Source organism: Sciurus vulgaris (genome assembly GCF_902686455.1).
Source record: "Sciurus vulgaris genome assembly, chromosome: 10".
NCBI lineage: Eukaryota > Metazoa > Chordata > Mammalia > Rodentia > Sciuridae > Sciurus > Sciurus vulgaris.
The window spans coordinates 46,431,771-46,459,302 of NC_136470.1; the positions used below are offsets into that span (position 1 = coordinate 46,431,771).

Genomic DNA, 27,532 nt, shown 5'->3' on the forward strand with positions numbered 1-27,532 from the left:
CATGACTCAAATCCTACATTTATCAAACTCAGGCCAAGTCCTTTAGCTCAGCCTAACCAGAATGAACATGGAGAAAATCAAAGTGTCTGTGGGTACAGCTTACAGGGTAGGACCTTGAAAACCAGAGGAAAGATCTTGTGTTACTGCAGAGACAATGTGACATGCTGGTGCTCAGATGTGGTGAATGCTATGCTCCAGTGTCCTGGGGGCCTGATGGAACTCTGCAGCATTCAGACATTTTATGTATCACTCTCAGAAAACCCTTCCAATCAGGCTCACCCTTTCTGTCAGACAGAGGGTAAACTGTGTTTCTCAGCAGTCAGGTTGAGAGCACAATGATAAAAGAATGAAGACAAACAGAATCCTAGCTACCAAGCCCTGAGATGCAGTGTGTAAATATGCCACATTCACTCTCTTTCATTTGAATCTGCCTTCCTGGGAAGAAACCGTATGTCATAAAAAAAATTCATAGTTTCTTTTTGATTAATCTCCAGTAGAAGCCCAAAGATATTAAATCTCAGCGCCCTCACATTTTTTCTCCTCCCTTCATAAACAATTCAATTCAATTTGAATTAATATTTATCGAGTACTGAGACAATGGACGGCAGCATAGTGGATGTTGTCACAGAACTACCACATAAAAGGAATAAAACTCATGTCCAGTCTTAAGAAAAGAAAGTCATCTATTTTATGCAAGACAAAAGGAATAATATAGCAATAACAACCAGTGCACTGCAAAATAGTATCAAAGTTTGTTTAATTCAGTTACTATGTATTAGCCATCTGCCATATTCAAGGAAACCAGAATGTCTTAAACCAAACTTAAAGAGACTATGTTGACAGGACTAGAAAAGAAATATAGATTTTTTTTTTAAATAAGAGAGTTGCATTATTTCTAGAGAAATGGATTTGATCCATACCTCATGTATTAATAAATGGGGCTATTCCTCTCAGCCCGACATAGATAAATGGATCTTCATATGTTAGTTTTTCTGCAGTGTTCTTATTTGTTTGGTCTTGTTTTAATGGTCTCAGAGGTCTTTTAGATCTTTCTTTATTATGTTAAATTATGCTGCCCAAAGTAGCCCAGACTAAGATTACATTTGGATCAGCTCTTTTGCTCACAGCTATAGAAAATAAGAATACATGCTGTATAATTATTTTTTGGAATTCAAATCCTGACTCTACCACTATCTGATCATCAAAATTCTTTCAGTTTGGTCATCTACAAAATAGGGATAATAACTACATTGACATCTCACAGTTATCATGAAGATTAAATGAGCTAATAATTTACAGAGCTTTGACTGTGACTGGTTTGTAGAGTTTTATGAATGTTAGCTGTTTTTGCCCTAGAACAATATGGCCGAAATTAAGATATGCTCTTTCCCAAAATAATACAGAACTATTTCTGGAGCTTCTCTGTCATCAGCCTACATTTTATAAATAATGAATGGTTGGATGTATGGGTGGATGGATATATGGCTAGATTTAGCGGTAGTCAGACAGACATACAGATAGATACAGAAATTATCACAGGTCATGTTTGCCAGGAAACAAAATATGAAAAAGAGATTTGCATGCAGGAACTGTATTTGGTTCCAACTCCCTTACTGCTATCACTTCAGGAATTTTAGAAGTTGATGGATCTTACCTGAGCCCCTCTCTAAGGAATGCACTTGGCTAGAGAAGGCCACCTTACCTAAGGCTATGATACCTTTACAAGTTTGTCTGGAATCTAGTGAATGATGCAGTGTATAAGGTTCCAGCTCTTTTCCCTTAATTTTGGCCAGGTCTGAATGTTACTCCAGATCTAAAATATCAATATCCCATGGAATGGTTGAATATCTTTACTGAAAATGTGCTGCCCTTTATTGTCCCTTGCTGCCTAATCCTGCTTTTTTCTCTTCTTACAAGGTATCAATCCAGAGACTGTGTGTCTTCACAGATCAGATTTAACAAAATAAATAAGTTTAACTGATTTTACCAAGGACATTCTTAAAAGAAACTTTTTTTTTTTTTCCTGTGAGTGAATTTGACTGAGAAGCATATGGAAATGCCAGTACAGTTTGACTTAGTGCTACTTCCTTGATTCATGGTTTTACCCACCAGAGCTTTGTACCATGAGCACACATAACAGCCTAGTGAAAGGGGAAGGCACATACCTCAGTGGTATGATGGAAATAGTTTTGATCTCATGGCCAAGTGAATTAGAAGTAATAAAATACATTTTACAGTCCCATGACAGAACATGGGAAAGATAGTTTTGATTGTTTTCACAAACCAAAATCTCACCTTTTAAATGATACTACTTACTGTTCTTAGAACCCTGATTGCCCAGTGGTTGACATGAAAGCAGTTAATCCAGTCTCTTTAAATGTTGCTGACACGAATATTTAAAACGATCAATTAGAGAAAAACCTGCATAAGAGTTGGAAAGAAGTAAACCAAATGTCCATCAAATGATAAATGAATAAGTAAAGGAATAAAAAAAAGTTGCAATAAAAAGCATGACACCGATATATACTATAATGTGAATGAATCTTGAAAACATAGTAAGTGAAAGAAGACAGTCAGAAAAAAATATATAGGTAGGATTCCACTTATAGGGAATATCCAGAATAGGAAAACCTATAGAGATGGAAAGAAGATCAGTGGTTGCTGAGGGTGTTGGGGGTGGTTGGGGGAAGTAAGTGACTAGTGACTACGGGGTTCGTCTTGTAGAGGATGAACAAGTTCTAAAATAGATTTTGATGATGGCTGCATAACCCTAATACTAAAAACAATTGTATACTTTATAAGAGGAAATTATATGATGTTAGAATTATATCCCAATAAAGGTGTTAAAAATAATTTGGTCATGTATACCTCATTAGAACAAACTAAAAATAATAATAATAATAATTTTGGTACTTTATGCCACCCCAAGAGTAAATAAGAAATGAAATTTCAACTTAGTCTTTTGTAACTAGTTATCTTTATGTACCTAGTGCTTATGTTCACAGTGAATTTTTCAGGAAATTAGAAGGAAATTTTGTGACTCATTACAATTACAAAATTTTTATGATAATCACAGAATTTATTAAATAATAACCATTATAAAAACAATTCAGGATGTGCTGTGTGTTATATATGTGATTCTCCCACCATCTCTGCGTTAGATGACTCTGTTCTCACTGTACAGATAAGAAAACTGAGGTATGCTGTAGCTTTCAGGTGGTTCATTAATATTTCCTGCTACTTAGAAATTCTGCTTGGCAATAAATGTAATATGAAGCAACTTCATTTTTTTAAGAGATGAAAGAGGCACCTTGTTAAATTTAGTGTAATCCTTTCTAGGCCCAAAGAATTTATGCTTTCAATTCTACTCAGAGGTTTTGAGATTCCTAATAGAGGGGAGATAGGTAGAGAACATGATAGAATAGGCAGATTTCGCCTAATAGTATACTGTCTAAGAAGATGGATTAGAAACATAAAGAGCTAATAACACCAAAGATTTTCTTTGCTAGGTTATCTTTTATACATTAATTATACAGAAGAGCCTGCTTAAATGGATACTCATGCTGTAAGAGTGCTTCTTTTAGGAGAGGGTTCTTTTCCTTACTCTGCACTTGAGTGGAGAGATATTATCAGAGAGCTATCAGGGAGATAAGTTGATATAGTAGGACAAAGTTTATTTCATTTGTAGAATAAGTGTATTCAGTTAAACCACTAATGAATCATCATTGTATAGGCGGCCTTATCACTATGACAGATACAGTCAGATCATCCTGTGCCTAAGTTACACTGTAGTTTCAAATTAAACATCTGTGAAAACTGCTTCAACTTGAAAAAGTCTTAAGATGCTCTTATTTGTGCTTCTGCTCTATGATATAAGGTAGTACTGCTCTATAAGCTCTTACTTGAGATTCATTTTTAATATCATTAATAAATAAATTTTGCCTGATATGTAAAACCAACTCGAGAAGTTTTTATGTTTCTCTATAATTCCATAGACACTAATCTCCAAATAACCAAGAAAAATGATATGTATTATTTTTTCAAACTTAAAATATTATTTATTTTGATCCTAATTTCAAGGGTACTGTTTATATCTGGTTTTGTATTTGTATACATCTTGCACAGAAGTTAATTGGATTTTTTTTTCTCTTTTGTAAAATCTACATTTCTTTTAAAGCAATGTAGAGGGAATGAGATGTTAACTATTATATAACGATACTCTGCCTGGCTCAATATTCATATCATAGTATTTAATTTAATCTTCCCAGCTGGGACTTAAAGTAGTCCTGTTTTTCGTCTGTTGTCAGCTTCTTTTCTATTTGTTCCATGTACTTTTAAAAAACTTGGGGGAAAAATTAGTTATTTTCTGTTTGCTTGTGTCTTTTTTTCTTTCTGTAGCAGCTTTCCTAACTTTGTTCTTGTTCATGCCATCCCATTTTCTGTTTCCTGAGTGACCTCACCTAACTACCATTTTTCACAGTATTTCTAAGTTATCACACAGATCTCATCCAATTGTGGGATCTGCTGCCCTCCTGCCCACCTGTGCGGCTGGTTCAAAGCTTGCAACTGTGGAAAGTGCATTCCATTTTCTCAGTAACCTTTGATCTCACTGTATTTGACATTAGTTCTTTCCTGTTACCAAAAGTTTTTTCAATCATTTTTCTGGAAGTAAATTTGGGTGGTACCTTTTATCTTTTGTTTAGTTTTCCTTTATCACTTCTAACTAGACGTTCCTCTCTCGGCTTACATTCCTTTAAGAACATTATGTTCAGCAAACATGATGCTTACGTATGTTCTTTGACTCTAATAAAATAAATCCAAGTGTTCTGTTTACTATACACACTCATGCACATACACCCTGTACTGAAATCAATCAATTTTAACAACTATGCTTCACTTACAGAAGCATGATGGCCACTTCACAGTCATCCAGTTGGTTGGCATGCTCCGAGGCATTGCATCAGGCATGAAGTACCTTTCTGATATGGGCTACGTTCATCGAGACCTGGCAGCTAGGAATATATTGGTGAACAGCAACCTGGTATGCAAAGTTTCTGATTTTGGTCTTTCCCGAGTGCTAGAAGATGATCCAGAAGCTGCTTATACAACAACTGTAAGTTTATATGCCATTTTCCAATGTAGTTTGTTAACTTTTATTGTTTTTAATATTATTAGAGTAATTCTGAATTTGTTTTTCCCAATTTTCTACTTTCATTTACCATTTTGCTCATTTTATAGAATTATTTGAGAAGTACTTGCTATAGCTATGGGCCTAGTTTGGGAAAAAAATCTTATATCTGACTATTTTCTTTCTAATGTACTAGGACTTTAACATGTTTAAGATCCATATCATCACTGCCCTCATGACAACTCTATCTTTGCCTGAGGTATTTTTGATACCTCAATAATTATCTCCTGTAAATGGAGCTCTTATAGGCCAATAGTGCAACCAATCAATATCTCAGGAATAGAAAGTAATGAGTGGCTCTGCAATGACTCTTTGCCTTAATATGGAATGATCTGATCATACTTAAAAATGAGCCATATAAGTTTCTTTGAAGATATATGAGTACGCTCAACTCTCAAAATGGTACTTGGGGAAAATGTAATCAGGAATGAAAGGATAAAACTTGAGGACCAAGTTATCATCCATAATTTATATAATATCAATGTGATCCATGAATGGTTTAAATATTTCTGAATTATCCAAGGTAAGTTTATTCTATTGAACTCTGTGGTTATTCTTTTTAATTGAGTATTAATATCTCTGTTCGAGTATGTGAAAGCTACAACTTTGTAAAATTATATTGTACTTTATTTCTTAGGCAAAACCCTTACCAATAATTCACATGATAATCAGCTTCAAAATAAAATAAACCATAAAACAATTCAAAATATTCTATTCTGCTCTCTTTTTCTAACCCTACATATTATTTTGAAAGATGCAACCCCATTATTTAATTTTCTTTTATGACATTTTTTTGGCAACTTCTCTGTATTCAATTACTCCAGAATAGATGCAAGTTTAATATTATGAATGAAATATGTTATGCTCTTACCACTTGCTTTGTAGAAATGCTCTATGTTAATTTATCAATATTTTCACAATTTTTGTCAACAAAAATATAGTTCTAAGAAAAATAAATTAATTTCTATGTTTGATAGATAAGGTAGCAGTATCTATTGATCTTTTAATTTAGCCAAAAAACTTTACAAAATAAGTCTATTGAGCCTGAAAACAAATTGTTCATTTTAGAAAAAAACAATACTTTTAAGTCCATTTTTCAATTGGAAAATATAATAGTTTTCATTTTTCTTAAGGCCTTTATTTTCTTCTCTTTTGTATTTTGTAAATGTATAATTTGTAACAACTTTTAGAGTTATAGAAAAAGTACATAAAATCTTATATTAAGCATATTCTTTCCACCTCTGAATAATACTATTTCAATTTATTATATGAAAATTATGTAGTATTTATAAAAATTATAACAAAATCAGTTCAAAAAATAAAATAAGGAAATAACTATGAAATTTGACTATAGGCCATAGGCTACATTTGAAACCCCTTATAAAGTAATATTTTAAATGCTTTTTTAAAATAGAAAGCTCACAACTAAATTTAAAATACTAATAAAATTGGCAGATAACCCAAAGTTCAAGGCCTGTACTAGTTGTACTGGAACAATTTGACACCTAGATCCTAGGCATTTTCTGTCTAATGCAATTATAGGGGCTAAGAAGTCTGGTAGAATGCTATTTTAAATTTAGATCAAACGAGAGAATTAGACAACAAATTAGCTAGACAGAATATTAACACTCCAAAAGGGGCCTGTGGAAAGCTGTAGTTTATGTCTCAATTATGAAATGTCTCTGATTTAACATATATCAATTAAATGGCAAACAATGCAATCAAGTTCTTATTTTTTAAGTCTCAGAATTACCTTCCTGCTCAGAGAATTTTGCAGGGCAAAATATCATTCATCAATTAATAATCAACATGGACATTCAATACATAACATAGCAGAGCTGTTGCCTTCAAAGAATTTATGCTTTCACAGGCTCGTACTTCCTTGCAGTTCAATAAAAGTTAATATGGAAGTGCTAGAGAAGAAGTTAAAAGAGGGCTTCACAAAAAGATCAAATTTGAACTAGATCTTTAAAAAAGGTTTATTAGACAGAGTGCTGGAGGAAACGCAGTCCAGAAGAGAGAAGTAATGGAAATGTGGGAAAGTGAATGGGCAGATAAATGGGAAAATGGACAGTTTGAGACTAAGGCCAGGAGAAATGAAGGGGCCAAGTTTCTTAGGAGTAATTATGAATGTTTTTAAATGGTGCTCCAAGGAATTTGAAGGTTTTTCTACAGCAACTAAGAGACATTGATTTATTCAAGTAGGGAAATAACAAAAATAGATCTATGTCATAGAAAATATTGTTGACAGTAATGTAGAGAAAGCATTGACGAAAAGGAGTGCTCACAAGAAAGCTGTTAGGCATTTTTGCTACAGATCAGAAAGGCCAGGTGGCTTTAGTTAAGGCAGTGGCAACTAGAATAAAGAGGTGGGCAGAGACTTGAAAATCTTTATGAAAACATAATTTATAGGATTTAGTAATTGAAAATAATTTATAAGGAAGATGGAAGATTTAAAGATATTCTAATATTTCTAGATTGAACAACTAGTTGAATAGAGACTCTGTTAAATAATCATGTCATAGAATCCCTATTAGAGATGGCATGGCTACCAGCATTAGATTACAAGCAAACTTAGAACAAGGGATCACAGATAGATACTCTAGTTCAAAGTCATCAGGATAATACCATTAAGCACTGGCATTCTGTCCAGACTGTATATAAAACTTTTAAAGTTTTATGTAAATGTACCTAGCCCCCTAGTGCAATACTTTTGTTTATTTCCAGTTAAAATGAATTAGATAGCTTGAACTCTTTACTGCCTAGTGAATCTGTATCTCAATTACATGAAAACAGCTTCAAAGAGCCAACTCCCAGGTATATTAAAAAAAATAAATTTGACTCAGTTTTTAAAAATTTTATCTTTATACAACTTTCTTAGAACCTCTCTTTTATCATGAATGTTTTTGAGTCTTTTCTCTTGCATAAACATAACGCTATTTCCTCAATTATTTTCTGTTTTTATTATCGGTACCAGAAAGGATTTGGAACAAAGGAATGCTGTGAAGGGTATGAAAACAGGAAGATATTATGGATAAACATTGTGTTTTATTCTGTTTTTGTTTTAATCTTCAAGAAAATAATCTTTAGAATGGTGTGCTACCTGGATGCTAGCTCTTCCTATTCAAAATAGATATTTTCCACTAAGATGACTTTGCCTATTTAAAGTTCATATATCACAACAAACAGTAATCAGAACTAGCTAAAGAAGTCAAACTGGAAAGATAGATGGCCAGTGTGGGCCCAGTGTGGCCGTGACGTTATACTAGTCCACAAGTGGCAGATGAACAATGACTCTGGGAGCCAGAGTGGCCAGACCAGAAAGAGGTTAAGAAGAGAAAATAACCTGGCAAAAAGAGTGAATCCTTTCATGTCTTATTGAAAGTCACATTATATATGATAGTGTTCCCTACATTATAAAATACATTAAAGTAGATAAAAGGTTGAAATTTGAAAGTAAATATGACTAGAAATTATAATATTTCTTCCTACAACTTGAATGTTTCATATGGCTTGCCTTAGGTCTAAGACCTATTTATTTAATGTGCACTTAACACAGTTTATTATGTCACTACCATACTTAGGGTCCTATTATTAGTGGATCAATTGTGAAGTGGGTTCGCTTATTACCACTCCCCAAAAAAGGACTCCACTCTATGGAGAAGAGCAAAGATATTCCCTATGCCAACCACCATAAGTTCAAATACTTATGCCCACTGTATACTGAGCTACTGTTTAGGCCCAGCATGTATAGATTACCTATTTGTCTGAGTCTGCTAAGATATAACACACTCACACAGAAGTTGTATAAAGCAGGCTTACTACTTAGATATAGGCAGCAAGGGACAAAAGAAGCATCAGATCTATTGTGTACCTGTAATCCAAGGATCTAAAAGCTACACAGAGTAGATGAAATTGTTTTGTTTTGTTTTGATTTGGTTTGGTTTTGGTACCAGGGATTGAACCTAGAGGCACTTAACCACTGAACCACATCCCCAACCCTTTTTAATTTTTTATTTTGAGACAGGGTCTTACTGGATTGCTTAGGGCCTCACTAAGTTGATGAGGCTAGCTTTCAACTTGAAATCTTCCTGCCTAAGCCTCCTGAGCTGCTGGGATTACAGGCATGTGACATACCCAGCTAGATAGAGTTTTGACTGCACAAACCCTGCTTCACATCACATAAAAGGACATAAAGGCAGCCTGCCCTGTGTTGTATGTCTCAGGAGAAACATAGCTTACCAGGAAAAGCTTTGAAGGACATTCTGCTTCCTGGGGAGAGAGGAACAAAACTCAGACTTTTCCAGGAAGTTCTCCATAAGATGTCACAGTTCCCAGGAAGGACAGGAAAAGGCGAGGTTGCTGTAGGAAATTCTTCCCTATCTCAAGATATTGCATTCTCAGCACATACTGTAATTATTCTTGAAAACTATGAGTGAGGAAGTGGGTTTTATAGGGTACTAGATGGGTTCAAGGATCCTCAAAGAACTCTCCTGCCCCCAAAGCCAGAATGAAGGAATTAATGAGAACAGATAAATGGATATACAGAGACAGGATCGAGAATAAGCAAGTATAGCATGTATTAAAACTTATAAATGGGGGCTGAGGTTGTGGCTCAGTGGTAGAACACTTACCTAGCATGTGTGAGGCACTGGGTTCAGTTCCCAGGACTGTATATAAATAAATGAATAAAATAAAGGTTCATCAAGTCCAACATTAGGAAAAAAAAAACTCATATATATGCAGACACACCAAGAGTGAGCAATGTGACATGAAAGGAAATACAGTAATAGCAGAAGATTTTTCTGGTAAGGCATTTAAACCCTGTACTAAAGTATGTTAAGCCTTTGCAAAAGGACCTTAGGAACTGGCGATGGCACGAAAACTAAGAAATGCATATGATGGGCCAAAGAGAATGAAAAATATTAATAGGATCTCATGAAGAACTGACATCTTGCCTTTACATGCCAATTCCATGACTTACTTATCAGGCACTTAGCGAGGAGAAATTGGGAATGATATGATCTAACGATACATACATAATTAGTGTTATTGGCTAAATTAATTTGCACAAAAGTTACTGACAGTTTGGGTTATTTTCATTTGATTACATCGTATCCTGTCTGGTTAAAATTTAGGTGTTATGAAATCACATCCTTTTCTGACTGATCTATGTTCACATGTATAACTATTTTATAACCAGTTCCCTTCCCAAGGAGGAACTCTAACTCATTTAAATATTGCTAAGCAACCCCATCTTACACTGACATTGAAAATGCTAAGCTTCTTTGCTCTCAATTATGGAAATGAGTTCCTATTTACCTAAAAAGAACACTATAAGATATATTATGGCTCACACTCATCTGTTTTAAGAGATAGGTTTTTATTTAAAATATAATTGTAGTTAATTTTCAGATTTTTTTAAAAAGCATGAGTAACTCCATATACTTTAAAGATAAAGCAAAATGGAAAAGTCATTTTATCATATTACCTCCTAAAAATTCTATATTTTTATTTTAACTTTCAATTGTGTTACTTTGTGTTTCCAAGGCAAATTTTGTTTTTTTCTTTGACAACAGCAATTCCATACACATACTTTCTTTGTTGATATACAATCTCATTATTGACAGTACATAATCTTTATAATCACAGTTTTGTTAATATCTTAGTTCCATTAACTCTGCATTCATGGGACTGATTCCAAACTCCAACACTTCAGCTTCCCTATTCTGCACAAAATTTGAGAAAAGGCAAATCTATCAATCTAAGAAAGCACGGCTTATACTCAATGTGGAGATTCTTATAACTCATAATGAAGCAGTTCAAAGGTGACATATTTACATGTATTTATTGAAATTGGGGAAGATCTGAACAATATTCCTCTACCTAATTCAAGTGTTATAAATTGTCTTGACTTTTTAATGTACATTTTTAAATATTGACACACGCCTTGTTTTAAGAATATTTTCAATACAATTATTGTAGATCAACTATTTGCCTTGAAGTACTTCAACAAGAATAACAGATTTGCCTGGAGATCATGCTTAATATAGTAAAACATACTCAGAATTTTTACTCATTTGTGTCTTTTAAAAATTTGTTCTAAAAAGAATGAGGAAAAAAATTTAATTATTTCTACTAAAATTACATAAAACCCAGTGCACTGAATAAAAAATACTAAGTGTTCTTGAATTATGGGATTTTGAAGAATAAAAAGTTATCTTTCAAATTCTACCACCAGATTTTCTGCTCATCAGGACAGTGAGGGTGGGCCTGACACTGTACTAAGATACAATATGTGTTTTAAAATGCATCTTACTGTACATCTGCCCAAGTTCAACCACGGTTAGTCCAAAGAATGAACTTTACTTCAATTTTTCTTAGTGGCTTAGCCAGGCTAAAACTGCAAGGGGTATACACGCTTTGAGCCCAAAGGCAAACCCTCAGGTAGAAAACTGTGAAACCTACTGGCCCACAAAATGCTACACATAACAATATAAATAGAATATAAAGATAGGCTCCTGTACAGAATTCACTGGAAGATTCAAGTAAAGGAAATGACGCTATCTTTTAGGCAGGCCTAAATTCAGCAACATGAGTATAAAGAACAAAAGTGAGAAAATTAGCAATGTTATCAAAATGCTAAAATATGAAGATTCAGATAACTTCTTGTTCAATAAAAAGGTGATGAGTCAATAAACCTTGGAAGAATGAAAAACAATAAAATCTAGGCTGGATGAAACAAAGTCATCATCAAGAAAGGAGTTATGCCATTTGGGAAAAAGAACAAAATGAGTTCACAAAAAGACTGTTCTTACTCCAGAGATACTCTGAGAACAGTAAATCAATCAGTCAAATATATAGAACATTATAATTAGCTGAGGAGGAAGAAATTGATGTGCCAATAGTAGGTTTCCTAAATAAGGGGGAAAAGTGCTCTTGAAGCAGCAAGTGCCTGATAGTCTAATCATAAGAAATAAAAAATCTGACATTTCTTATTTAACTTTCTCAATATGCACTTTTGATAAAGGAAATTCTAATTATCTAAGGTACAAAAGCTATATTCTCAAACTAGCAGTCTCTACACATTGAGCCCAAATACCAGGGTGTCAATGCACAACAATGGTGATGAAAGAACAACAAAGCTTCACACCAAACCAGAAAAGAACATGTGCACAGTGAAGAGTCTTCTCCAGTACCTACTCTCAGCTTGGATCACAGAATAGAGAATCAAAATCTTAAAGGTAGTTGTCTAAGATGACGGTATCAGAAGGGCATAAAACTTCTATGAAATACACTGTTTTGAATAGCAGTATATTTAAGCAGATCTTAAGCATAAGGTGGGAATGAAGGTGGATACAAGACCAGAGGAAATTACTATCTAAAGAAACATTGCCTGCACTGGGGGTGTAGCTCAGTAGAACAGAACTTGCCTAGCATGGGGAAAGTCCTGGGTTCAATAACAAACATAATAATAATAATAATAATAATAATAATAATAATAATAATAATAATAAATCGCTTCCTGAAAGGCCCTCCTCTCTGAAGCTTAGGAAACAACATTTTGTAATAATTACAGTATAGAGTTCTCTGTACTTAAGAAAGGAAGAAGAAAGAAAAAAGAAAGAGAAAAAATATTTGAAGATCAACATATGCAGAGGAGAAAATGAATAAACAAAAGGATAGTTATATCAGAAATCTTGATGATAGAACCATCTAACTTAGTTTTACATACAATTAAGAAGTCAAACTGTGTATAGAAAAAAATCTCTCTTATAAGTACTGAAGGGAGAAGAAAAAAATCTTAAATGTAAGCCTTTTTTTCCTGTAATATGAATTTTAAAGAAAAGAATTCCAAGACCTTACACCTGGGAAGACCAGAGACTACTAAGAAACTAACTTTCTGTCCGGGACGCTAAATATAGTTTAGTTTTGTTTTGTTCTAAAGTAATAATACCTCCTTTTAGATTTGTGTAAAACCCTTAAGAACAAGAGATTTATCTTTTATTTTTGGAGTCTTTCCAATATCTACAGTAATATACTATATAAAGACTATTTAATTAATTGTGAATGATAAAAAACAATGAGAAACAGGCAGAAACTGAAACTATAAGAACATTATCTTCAGTAAAATTACATGCTTCTCCTCTGATATCACTATTAATCATAATCTACCTAAAGAGTAAGCCTATGAAAAGTCTTAATATATTGTAAAGATATAAAAAACCTGCTATAAAAGAAACAATGGTAACAAATGTTGAAGCATTTACCATGATTGATTAGGATATTCACAAGCAGAGGAGAAAATTCTGTTTCAAAATCTTTGGAAGTATTCTACCAAATGTTCTGAGCACAGAAGTCTGCTTACAATGTGGATAAGATCTAAAACAGATGGTTCATAAATTCAAGAAGGTACAATGTTTTAATACCTGCAGTCATCTGAAATACATCCAATCCTTCTAACCCATATGCTACTCAATGAAAAATAATCAAATGTCAGTCACAGTTCTCAAGATATTTGGCATATACATTGGTGATTAACCAGGAGCCATAGGAAATACCAAAGTGCTATTTGTTTTTGTGTTAGCAACATCAAACACAGTCTGATCTACAGTTACTCTTCCTACTCCTGATGATTTTAGTACAAACTCAGACTTAACCGATTTACTGGGAAAGATCAATCAGCAAATGTCTAGCAAGTAGAGTGTGCAATGCTCACTGGTCCCTTTGCTTCTGCAGAAAAAAAAGGCAAAGTGAATGTACACAAACCTATTTAGTTTGGACATAGAATTTCAAATGTACCAACTGAGGAAACCAAGTCATTACTAGTGCTTCATTTCCAGTTTCATATTTAATGTCAAAAGAATGCTTCTTTTTTTCCTTTGAAAACAGGAAACTGGAAAGAAAAATATAATAAGTAAATCACAAAGCTCTGTGGGACAGCTTCCTTATTCCCAGTATAAAGAGCTTCCCATCACTGGCAAATAAATAGAAAATGATTATCAGTTATTTATGCTCTTTGTGGCAGTCCTAATCAGGTATCTATCCGACCAACCTCCCTTATCATTCCTCCTGCTAATTAAATCTTGACATTTTCTGCAGTGAACTAAGATCTAAGTAATAAATCATGATTTATATGTCAGTTATATTTATACCAGTCTCCTCTGAGACTTAAGTTTTACACTTTGGTCACAGAAATACAAAGGGAAATGAGACAAGGAACTTCTGGGATACTTTCTAGTTGAGTCCCACCAGAAATAGGTCTGGGTGGAGAGCTTTCTAGTACCAACTGACCCTTTCACTATTGTTATTACCTAGAATATGGCTTTGGAAGAACATGATCCTTAGATCTGTAACAACCAACTTGCCAATCATGAGACAACAGGCTTCAGGAGACAGACCCAAGGCATGAGGAAGAATGTAGGAAGATCAAAAGAGCCTAGCGCTCTGATGGAATTGTTGAGCTCCTTTATTAATACGGAAAAAAACTTACACCAGCTTTTTATTAGTAACTCAATGTAATGGCATCTTTGCTTAAAAGCCTTTGAGAGTTGGGCCCCCTATCTTTTATATGGGAAAATATTCTAACTGAAACAGTCATCAAAAATTTTTAAAAAACACTATATTAATAGATGATATAAATAGAAAAAAAGCAAATGGAGCATTTATCACCACAATCATACAACTGACTAGATTATATAAGGAGATTATAAAGTTATCTTAACAATATTCATAATTTATTCATTTCACATGTATTTCTTAACATTATTAGTCGCTAAATTGGACAATGTTGATAAAAAATATAGTCATAAATAAGGCAGAAATAAGTAGGATTGAATCAAACTACAATTTCCTGCATAGCAAAGCATACAATCAACTGGGCAAAAAGTCAGTCTATGGAATGGGAGAAAATATTTACCAATCAAGTATTTAAGAAGGGTTAAGAATCCAAAATACACAACTAAGTCATATAACTGAACAGCAAAAAAAAAAAAAAAAAAAAAAAAAAAAACTAATAGTCTGAATGATTTTTAAATGAGCAAAAGACATGAATGGACATTTCTGCACAAATGACATACAATTAACAGATAAATTCAACAGATAAATAAAAAGGCAATTAACATCATTAGTCATTGGAGAAATATAAACCAAAACCACCATGAAATATTACCTCATTGGAATATACCTGTTGGAATATCTCTTCCCAGAAAAATAAATGATATGTTGGGATTATAGGGAAAAGATCTCTGTTGCACACTGATTATAGTAATATACATTGGTACAGCTATTACAAAAAGCAGTCTGGGGAGCCCTCACAAAGTTAATTTAATCTAGCAATCCATTTCATTGTCACTAAGTAAAGTAACCCGGACACAGCAAGACAAACACATTTTCATTTGTATGTGGAATCTACTATTTAGTCAGTCCCACGGAAACAGCAATAGAATGGTGCCTCTCAGAGCACCCAGGGAGGAAGAGTGATATCGATCAAAAGATGCCAACCTGCCAGGTGGACAGGATGAATGACTGCTGAGAGCTAACGTATAGTCTGTAATTAGTATTACTATATTTTATATGTGAAACTTGGTATGAGAATAGATTGTAAGTCTTCTCACCAGAAGAAAAGCAGGGGGAGAACTATGTAAATTAGTTGGATAGTGATCATTTCACATATTTTACAATGTATATCAAAACATGAAGTATATTCTTTAAATAGATAGCATCTTTTACTGTCATTTATACTTCCTTAAGCTTGAGGGGAAAGTGTTTAGAAGTGAGGCAAAGACAGATATGAAATAACCATGCTATGGAATATTTAATTACAAGCTGAGGTTTTGTTTAACAACTGTGTTATGAGTGTCCGCTATATGTCAGACAGTGTTCTGGACATTAGAAATATTCCAGTAAACGAACTTCTCACGGAGTTAGTCTTGAGTATAGTGGTAATAAAGATAAGTATTTTAAGTTTTTCAAAATCTTATGAAGTGATAAATTCACTGGACATACATAATAATAAAAAATTATAAAAGTGACTAGCTGCCTCAGAAGGTGTGACCAGGAAATGCTTCTTTAATTAGGTGATATTTGAAATGAAACCTGAAAATTATAAGGGAAGCAGCCAAGAAAAGATCTGAAGCCAGAGTGTTCTAAAGTGAAGGAAGAATAAATATAAATCCCTAGGTGGGAACAAGCTTGGCACATTTTAAAACCAGGCATCAGGCCAGAATGTTTGACACACTGAAAAGTAGAGAAGAGGGATAAGGAGAAAACAGAGAGGTCAGATCCTGCAGGAACTCAAAGGTTGTAGAAAGGAGTAGGAATGCCATTCTACTACAAAGGAAGTCATTGGAAGATTTTAAGTGGAGGATGAAATAGCAGAATTTGTGTTGTTAGAGTTCACTCTTGGTGACATGTTGAGAATGGTTTACAGAGGGACAAGGAAAGATAGAACAAAGAGATCCATTTATACAACCATAGACAGGAAATGATAGTGTTGGTATAAACTGATGTTAAGTTCAAGAAAATAGAGAGTGCCAGAGAGGCTTGGGACATCTTCTGGTAATAGTCTGCCTGGAGAGCAAGAGCGAGAGCAAGAGAGAGAGAGAGAGAGAGAGAGAGAGAGAGAGAGAGAGAGAGAGAGAGAGAGAGAGAGAGAGAGAGAGAGAGAGAGAGAGAGAGAGAGAGAGAGAGAGAGAGAGAGAGAGAGAGAGAGAGAGAGAGAGAGAGAGAGAGAGAGAGAGAGAGAGAGAGAGAGAGAGAGAGAGAGAGAGAGAGAGAGAGAGAGAGAGAGAGAGAGAGAGAGAGAGAGAGAGAGAGAGAGAGAGAGAGAGAGAGAGAAAATAAATGATAGACTGACAGATGTTTTGTGTATGTTTTTGTTTTGTTTTTAGAAATGAAGAAGCCCAAAGAAATTGAGTGACATACACAAGTCACATGGTTAGTCCATGGAAAACCATGCCATTACAGTAATGACAATGTTAAGGGAAAGTGCTTGTCCTACCACTGAATCCTCCTCCCCCCTTCCTCTTCCTTCAAAACGTCCCTCTACAGATTCTCTTCTATAATATGCAAACTGCCTTCCATCTTTCATTTCTGAGACCCCTATAGAAAGAGATAGATGCCAATGTAGGGAGTCTTTGAAGGTTGAGAAATAGAATGATTTCTTTGTCTTTGGTGATATCTATTACACATGTAACTGTATCCCAAAATGTTTTTTATTTTTTATTTTTTATTTAATTTTTTTAAATTTTGCTCATGGATCTTGTTATGGTTTAGATACAAGATTATCCCAGAAAGCTCATGTGTGAGACAATGCCAGAATTCTGATATGGATTAATGGGCTGGTATATGTAGGCAGGTAAGGTGTGGCAGGAAGAGGTAAGTCACTGGAGATGGGTGCCTTTTGGGTTAATATTTTGTCTCTGGTGAGCAGAGCCATCTCTCTTCTGATTCCTGTCTGTCTTGTCCTGTGCTGTTTTCCTCCACCACATCCTTCCACAGTAATGTTCTGACTTATCTCAGACCTAGAGTAATGACATTGGAGGTCTGTGAACTGAGACCTCTGAAACTGTGAGCCAAGAAACTGCTTCCTCTACATTTTTCTTGTCAGATCTTTTGGTCTCTGTGAGAAGAAGTTAACTAAAACAGAGCTATAATATTCTACAATGAATATTTTTGTTTCATGATAAGAAAGAAAAAAGACTATATGTCATAGTAATAGAGAAATAATTCATTGCTGAGTTCTAAAATATCCTCTGACCAGTATATTTCAAATTTCTTCTCCCTGGTACTAGTCAGTGCTAAGCATGTTTGTTTGTTTTAATGCAACTTCTCTCATCAAAGAAATAGCTGAGTTTATTTCAAAGGGCAACATTTATTTCTGAATGAAAGATAAGGAGTTTAAGGAAAAGAACATTACTATTATCAATTTTTTTTTTTTTTGAAAGGGAATTCTGGGCACAATTCCAAGAAACCTCAGGTTCTCCCAAAGTTTTAAATTTAATACCTATTCCTCATTGTCACCACAGGGCCTACAGTTTAGCTCACAATCATTAACTTTTCCAGGCCTGTAAACAATAATTTAGAAATCTAAAGCTAGAGAGAGCACTACAGAATCTTGAGGTGTGCTTCTTAAAGATAAAAATTTGAATTTCAAACATTACAAAAATTTATCAGTATCCTTTCTGAGAAATAAATACCTTTTTCACATTTACTGTATTTTCTCACCTGGCAATCCTCTGGTTGGTTCCTGCTGGCTATTTACCAATCAGTCAGGTATTCATAGGTAAACATTGTGGCCACTGTTCATCACAGGAATGCAAAAAGGCGGCCACTGTAAAAATGACTGCCAGGAATTTCCCCCAGCCTCTCCCCACACCTCTCTGAGAGGAACAACTCTAAATACATACGGGACCCATCGGTATTTTCATATATTCAGATCATGTCCTATTTACATTAACATAAATACACCAAGTTTTGCTGTACCTGGTTTTGCTTCTTTAAACTTGTAATAAGAAAGGGTATTATTATATAAAGCACGAACATTATTTGGTTGTTTAACCATGCTCTTAATCAGTGTATAATATGTGTCACAAATAAGCAGCTGCTAAATGAATTATACATAAAGATAATGTTTTCTAGATTACTCCTGCCTGTGTATATTGCATAATTTAGGTCCTAACATATTCTGGTCCTTAATCTCTTCTTTTTATAGAAACTGAATTATTACCTTGTTCTTTTTAGTATTTTAAAAGTTTGTTTTCCACATATGTTATAAAAGTAAAATCTCTTTAAAGAAAGACAATCTTTTTAATTTAAGCATTCAACATTCATAGTATATATTTTTCTAAGGTTCTAAGGTTTTTTGAAGCAAAGTTCGTTTGGTTGTGGTTCTTCATTTAGGTGAAATTACATTTGCTTTTAAAAATAATTGCTACTAGGAGAAAAGCATAAATTCAATAGTGTTGGACCCTTATATACAGTAACAATTAATAAATAAATCAAGGAGAAAGTTATTATTCCTCATCTCCATCTTTCCATCCATAGGTTTCATAATCAAAGCATATCAACAGCAGAGTATGGAAAAGGAGATGTGAAGTAATGGAGAAACACTGTATCCATAAGATAGTAGAAAAAACGATGGCTTATAAACGTGGAGCTCTGATTTTAATCTCAGTTTGGCCATAATTCAGTGAACAACATAAATCATTAATTTAAAATCCTTGTGCTTCAGTCACCACATCTTGAATGGAATTAATAAAACTGTCCTCTCGCTACTTTACAGAAATGTTATAAGATCTAACAAGATAATAAATAAGCTAAAGCATGGATCATGGCCAATATGGAGACTAACAGCACAAGAATTGCCCGAGACACTTATTTAAAACTCAGATTCCCAGTTTCAGCCACAGAGGTTCATTTTCATTCCATAGGTCTGATAGAAGAGCAGCAAGGAATGATCTGCAAATCTGAGTTTTTAATAACCAGCCTGGTGACTGTGAAACAGGTTATCTAAGGACCCCATCTTGATTAACTGCACTAATACGATCTAGACACATATCCAATTATTTCCTCCTCCAGCCTTATACATCGTTAAATAAGGCAGCAGTTACAAGCAGATAAAAGACGTGTCAATACAGTAAGAAAAAGAATAGGAGAGGAGGGAAGGGGAGCACACCTTGGGAGGCTTCTCTGGTTGCACGAATCTGAGAACACCACCACACAACAAAATGGAGAAACTTCTCTGATACTATTTTTAGTGCATGTTATTCCATCCAGCCCACATATTTTGTTTTCAGCTTCTAACAGAAGATAATTTGAGCTTCAAAGATGTTTTATTTTGATATTATTTTTTTCCATTTGATGGAGTTAGTATTCTTAAGTTCTCTATCTTCTTCTTGCAACCCCACACCCCCACACTCTCTCTGTCTCCCTCTGTCTCTAAGATGTAGCTGGACAAGGTGGTGCACACGTGTAATCCCAGAAACTCGGGAGGCTGAGGCAGGTTTCAAGGCCATCCTTGTTTCAGGTTCAAGGCCATCCTCAGCAACTTAGTGAGGCCCTCTCTCAAAATGAAATTAAAAAAAAAAAAAAAGAAAAGAAAAAGGCTGGGGACCTCCTCCCCAAAAAAAAGATATCCACAATGATCATTTTTCTCCAGTGTGAACTGGTATAAAAATGTGCATTCCTCCCCTGGCACTTAGTGAAGATAGGTAGTATTATGTGGAAATACTTTAAACTATGATATAACTGTTACCTGTGGTCAAATATAAACAACTTTTTTAGATAGCAATGTCATTCAGGTTGCCCCAAGTACTGGATTTTTTCTCAGGCTCTTAATTACATATATTTCAAATGTTATGCCATTAAACACTTAGTAAGAGAGGTTTCAAGGTAATAGAAATGACTAGGTTTTTCTTGCATTTCAGTACGCCTTAAATAAAAAGAAACTGATCAATTGCCACTTCCAGAGTTTTAACTTGGAATACCCCTTCTGTTTCTAAAGTGAAATCATTCTCTACATTCAACTTTAGAAATTATAGTAGTCTTAGGATTCCTTTATAAAAACTGTGCATGCTAAAAAAAAAAAAAAGAAAAGAAAGAAAAGCATGATAAAACTTTCATGAAATCATCATCAAGTGATTCTATCAAAGCATCATGATGCATTTATATTAATATGCCCTCTTGTGGTACATAATATATTTGGAATAGTTTGTAAAAATCAAGGAAGAGGGATTTTGTTTTTCTTACTTGAAAATTATCTGGACTAGGAAGCAAACACTTTAATGAGCCCTGATAAATAAGGATTTTATTTACATGTATCGTTTTAAAGATTAATAACCCTGAATTTTACAAAAAAAAGAAGAGAAGAAAGAGTGGAGGAAACTATTTCCTAATATTTAACTGAGTTTTCCAGATTTAAATTGATTTATTCAGTGTTTTATGTATAAAATTTAAGGTATAGTTGGAAACATAAGATAAGGCTTTTTGATGATATATTTAAATGCCAATGCTTAGTTTTCTTGCCCAAAAATGAAACTCATAGTTTTGATAACACGTGAAGGATCATGAAAACACCCCGAGGGGCAGGAGGGCAACCTCGATTTTAAAAGGAAGAGATGTGAAGCAATGAGAGCTTCTTTGTTTATTGGATAAGAAAGAGTATAAATGAGCTTTAGAATAAAACAATTCTAAATTATTGTTTGCATTACTGTAGGTTGTACTTTAGGTTATATAATCACAGAATTTAGACCACATTTGTTCAAATAAGAGCTTACCATCCTATCCAGCACAATTATAGTATTTTTTTAGTATTACAAATAGCCCAGAAAAAAATATAAGGCATTTTAGCATCTAGTAAGGTTGTATGTGAAACTCTGCAGATGACTCTCTCATTTTTCTTATTTGAAAAGGGAGGAATAGAGCATTAGAGTTTATTCTGTGCAGGGCACTATACTGAGACACTATAGTTCATAAAACTTCAGTTTCAAACTGAACACATTGTAACTTTTTCAGTAGAATAATCAGATTTTACAGATATCCAGACAACAAAACCTCTTAGAAAGTAACTTAACCAAGCCAATGCTTTTTTTTTCAATTTATTTTTATTGTAAACAAATGGGATACATGTTGTTTCTGTTTGTACATGGAGTAACAGCATACCATTTGTTTAATCATATATTGACACAGGATAATGATGTTTGATTCATGCTGTTGTTTTATTCCTTCTCCCCCACTTCTCCCACCCCTCTTTTCCCTCTATACAGACCCCCTTCCTCCATTCTTGCCCCCCTCCCACCCCCCATTATGTGTCATCATCCGCTTATCAGCAAGATCATTCGCCTTTTGGATTTTTGAGATTGGCTTATCTCACTTAGCATGATATTCTCCAACTTCATCCATTTGCCTGCAAATGCCATAATTTTATTATTCTTTGTAGCTGAGTAATATTCCATTGTATATATATACCACTGTTCTTTATCCATTCATCAATTGAAGGACATCTAGGTTGGTTCCATAGTCTGGCTATTGTGAATTGAGCAGATATGAACATTGATGTGGCTGTATCTCTGTAGTATGCTGATTTTAAGTCCTTTGGATATAGGCCAAGGAGTGCGATAGCTGGGTCAAATGGTGGGTCCATTCCAAGTTTTCTAAGGAATCTCCACACTGCTTTCCAGAGTGGCTGCACTAATTTGCAGTCCCACCAGCAATGTATGAGTGTACCTTTTTCTCCACATCCTCGCCAACACCTATTGTTGCTTGTGTTCTTGATAATCGCCATTCTAATTGGGGTGAGATGGAATCTTAGTGTAGTTTTGATTTGCATTTCTCTTATTACTAGAGATGTTGAACATTTTTTCATATGTTTATTGATTGCATGTAGATCTTTTTCTGTGAAGTGTCTGTTCATATCCTTAGCCCATTTGTTGACTGGATTATTTGTATTCTTGGTGTAGAGTTTTTTGAGTTCTTTATATATTCTAGAAATTAGTGCTCTATCTGAAGTATGATTGGCAAATATTTTCTCCCACTCTTCACATTGCTGATTGTTTCCTTGCTGAGAGAAAGCTTTTTAATTTGAATCTATCCCAGTTGTTGATTCTTGCTTTTATTTCTTGTGCTATGGGAGTCCTGTTAAGGAAGTCTGATCCTAAACCAACAAGGTGAAGATTTGGACCTACTTTTTCTTCTATAAGATGCAGGGTTTCTGGTCTGATTTTGAGGTCCTTGATCCATTGTGAGTTGATTTTTATGCAGGGTGAGAGATAGGGGTTTAGTTTCATTCTGTTGCATATGGACTTCCAATTTTCCCAGCACCATTTCTTGAAGAGGCTATCTAATCTCCATTGCATATTTTTGGCACCTTTGTCCAGTATGAGAAAATTGTATTTATTTGGGTTTGTGTCCGGGCCTCTATTCTGTACCATTGATCTACCTGTCTATTTTGGTGCCAATATCATGCTGTTTTTGTTGCTATTGCTTTGTAATAGAGTTGAAGATCTGGTATTGCAATACCCCCTGATTCATTCTTCCTGCTAAGGATTGCTTTAGCTATTCTGGGTTTCTTATTCTTCCAGATGAATTTCATGATTGCTCACTCTATTTCTGTAAGGTACATCATTGGGATTTTAATTGGAATTGCATTGAATCTGTATAGCACTTTTGGTAGTATTGCCATTTTGACAATATTAATTCTGCCTATCCAAGAACATGGAAGATCTTTCCATCTTCTAAGGTCTTCCTTAATTTCTTTCTTCAATGTTTTATAGTTTTCTTGTAGAGATCTTTTACCTCTTTGGTTAGATTGATGCCCAAGTATTTTATTTTTTTTCGAGGCCATTGCAAATGGATTTGTTTTCCTCATTTCCCTTTCAGCTGTTTCATCACTTGCGTATAAAAATGCTTTAGATTTATGCGTGTTGACTTTATAGCCTGCTATTTTGCTGAATTCATTGATGAGGTCTAGAAGTTTTCTGGAGGAGTTTTTTGGATCCTCTAAATATAGAATCATGTCATCAGCAAATAGTGACAGCTTAAGTTCCTCTTTTCCTATTCATATCCCTTTCATTTCTTTAGTCTGCCTAATTGCGCTGGCTAGAGTTTCGAGGACAATGTTGAATAGAAGTGGTGAAGGAGGACATCCCTGTCTTGTTCCCATTTTTAAAACGAATGGTTTTAGTTTTTCTCCATTTAGAATGATGTTGCCCATGGGCTTAGCATAAATAGCCTTTACAATGTTCAGGTATGTTCCTACTATCCCTATTTTTTCTAGTGTTTTGAGCATGAAGGGGTGTTGTATTTTGTCAAACGCTTTTTCTGTACCAATTGAAATAACGGTATGATTCTTATCCTTATGTGTACTGACATGATGGATTACATTTATTGATTTACGGATGTTAAACCATCCTTGCATTTCAGGGATGAACCCCATTTGATCGTGGTGCACGATTTTCTTAATATGCTTTTGGATACGGTTTGCCAATATTTTGTTAAGGATGTATGTATCTATATTCGTCAAGGATATTGGTCTAAAATTTTCTTTCCTTGATGTGTCTTTTCCTGGTTTGGGTATGAGGGTGATATTAGCTTCATAGAATGAGTTTGGTAGGGTACCCTCCTTTTCTATTTCCTGGAATACTTTGAGAAGTATTGGAATGAGATCTTCTTTGAAGGTCTTGTAGAACTCGGCTGAGAATCCATCTGGTCCTGGGCTTTTCTTGGATTGTAGGTTTTTAATGGCTTCTTCTATTTCATTGCTTGATATTGATCTGTTTAAATTGTGTATGTCCTCCTGATTCAGTTTTGGAGGAGCATATGTCTCTAGAAATTTGTCAATGTCTTCGCTAGATTCTGTTTTGTTGGAATACAGATTTTCAAAGTAGCTTCTGATTATATTATGTATCTCAATGGTGTCTGTCGTGATATTTCCTTTTTCATCATGAATTTTAGTAATTTGAGTTTCTCTCTCCTTCTCTTTGTTAGTGTGGCTAAGGGTTTGTCTATTTTGTTTACTTTTTCAAAGAACCAACTTTTTGTTTTGTCAAATTTTGAATTGTTTCTTTTGTTTCAATTTCATTGATTTCAGCTCTGATTTTAACTATTTCCTGTCTTCTACTTTTGGTGTTGGTCTGCTCTTCTTTTTCTAGGGCTTTGAGCTGTAATGTTAGGTCATTTAGTTGTTGACTTTTCATTCTTTTCTGGAATGTGCTCCATGCAATGAATCTTAGTATCACTTTCATAGTGTCCCAGAGATTTTGATATGTTGTATCATCTTTCTCAGTGACCTCTAAGAATTTTTTTATATCCTCCCTGATGTTTTCTGTTATCCATGTTTCATTCAATAGCATATTATTTAGTCTCCAGGTGTTGGAGTAATTTCTGTTTTTTTATTTTATCATTGATTTCTACTCTCAGTCCATTATGATCTGATAGAACACAAGGCAGTATCACTATTTTATTTTTGCATTTCCTAAGGACTGCTTTGTGGCATAACATATGGTCTATTTTCAAGAAAGTTACATGTGCTGCTGAGAAGAAAGTGAATCCACTCGTTGATGGATGGAATATTCTATGTATGTCTATTTAGTCTGTTATTGATTGTGTTATTGAGTTCTATGGTTTCTTTGGTTGTTTTTTGTTTGGAAGATCTATCTAGTGCTGACAGCAGTGCGTTAAAGTCACCCAGAATTATTGTGCTGTGGTCTATGTGATTTCTAAAATTGAGAAGGATTTGTTTGATGTACAGGGATACACCATTGTTTGGGGCATAATATTTATTATCATTATGTCTTCCTGATTTATGGTTCCCTTAAGCAGTATGAAATGTCCTTCTTTATCCCTTCTGACTAACTTTGGCTTGAAGTCCACTTTATCTGATATGAGGATGGAAAACCTTGCTTTTTTACTGAGTCCGTGTGCGTGGTAGGTTTTTTCCCATCCTTTCACCTTTAGTCTGTGGATGTCTTTTTCTATGAGATGAGTCTCTTGCAGGCAGCATATTGTTGGGTCTTTCTTTTTAATCCATTCTGCCAGTCTATGTCTTCTGATTGATGAGTTTACGCCATTAACATTCAGGGTTATTATTGAGATATGATTTGTATTCCCAGTCATTTGGCTTATTTTTGGTTTTTAAGTTGGCTTGGTTTCTCCTTTGAGTGATTTTTCTCTAAGGTAGTTCCTACCTTTGCTGACCTACATTGTTGTTTTTCATTTCCTCCTCATGGAATATTCTGTTGAGAACCATTCTGTAGTGTGGGCTTTCTATTTGTAAATTCTTTTAACTTTTGTTTATCATGGAATGATTTTATTTCATCTTCAAACCTGAAGTTTAGTTTTTCTGGGTATAGGATTCTTGGTTGGCAACCATGTTCTTTCAGAGCTTGAAATATGTTGTTCCAGGCCCTTCTAGATTCTAGAGTCTGGGTTGAGAAGTCTGCTGCTATTTGTATTGGTTTCCCCCTATATGTAATATGATGCTTTTCTCTCGCGGCCTTCAAAATCCTATCTTTATTGTGAATGTTAGGCATTTTCATTATAATATGCCTTGGTGTGGATCTATTGTGATTTTGTGCATTTGGTGTTCTGTAAGCCTCTTGTATTTGATTTTCCATTTCATTCTTCAGGTTTGGGAAATTTTCTGACATTATTTCATTGAATAGGTTGTTCATTCCTTTGGTTTGTATCTCTGTGCCTTCCTCAATCCCAATAATTCTTAAATTTGGTCTTTTCATGATGTCCCATAGTTCTTGGAGATTCTGTTCATGATTTCTTACCATCTTCTCTGTTTGGGCGACTTTATTTTCAAGATTAAATATTTTGTCTTCATTGTCTGAGGTTCTGTCTTCCAAGTGGTCTAGTCTGTTGGTGATGCTTTCCATTGAGTTTTTTTATTTGGTTTATTGTTTCCTTCATTTGAAGGATTTCCATTTGGTTTTTTTTTTTTTTTTTTTTTTTTTTTTTTGAGAATCTCTCTTTGTTGAAATGATCTTTTGCTTCCTGCATGTGCTCTTTCAGCTTATTGGTATTATCATTCATTGCCTGTATTTGCTCTCTTATCTCATCCTTTGCTTCTCGAATCATCTTAATCATGTATAATCTGAAGTCCTTTTCTGACATTTCTTCTAACATACTATCATTGGATTCTATTAATATGGAATCTAGATTTGTTTGGATCATTTTCTTCCCTCGTTTTTCATGTTGTTCATGTATCTTCCCCTTTAGCAGTGCAGATCTGGGGTATTGCAGATTTCCCCCTGTAGGCTTATAGTGGCCCTATAGGTTTCCAAAACCCTTTCTTTAAGGGGAGATCAATATTAGCAGTGCCCACTTCAGACACTGTGCAATCCTAGACCAAATAGCCCCTAGGAGGACAATAAAAAGATTGTCATAATAAACAGAATGAGTTAAAATATTATCTTCAATAAAACAAACAGATTTGCAGTAAGGTCTACAGTTTCTAATGGAGGACAAAGAGGATGCAGAGGGATGTAGAATGTGGCTGTTAATGGGATAAGAAAAGAATATACAGACGTTCTAGATAATAGAAAGGGTGAGAGTGTAATCAAAAGAAATCAGATGTTAGCATGCAAAAAAGGGAGAAAGAGACTCTGAGGGAACAGGTAAACAAAAGGAAAAGAGAGCGAGAAAGGTGACGAAATAAAAACAAATTTTTTCAATAAGGAGAAAAAAGAAAATCTACAGTATAACAGTCATATAGTAATGAAACCTCCCAGTTTTCAGTAGCCTGATGCATGAGAGGTACCTGACAATGAGCTTCAAGCCTCCAGCAGGCATCTTAGGATGGGATTGCCCCACCTAAAGATTGGAGCTATGGCTTCCAGG

General features: G+C 34.5%; 1 protein-coding gene across 3 annotated transcripts in view; it reads left to right on the forward strand.

Moving 5' to 3' along the window:
• Positions 1–27,532, forward strand: part of EPHA6 (EPH receptor A6) — an 889,912-nt gene that overhangs the window by 767,838 nt on the left and 94,542 nt on the right. For all 3 annotated transcript variants that reach the window (XM_079100537.1, XM_079100534.1, XM_079100535.1), the window contains one exon: positions 4,904–5,113. In XM_079100537.1, coding sequence (XP_078956663.1) covers positions 4,904–5,113 — 210 coding nt within the window. The remainder of the gene's footprint in view (positions 1–4,903; positions 5,114–27,532) is intronic.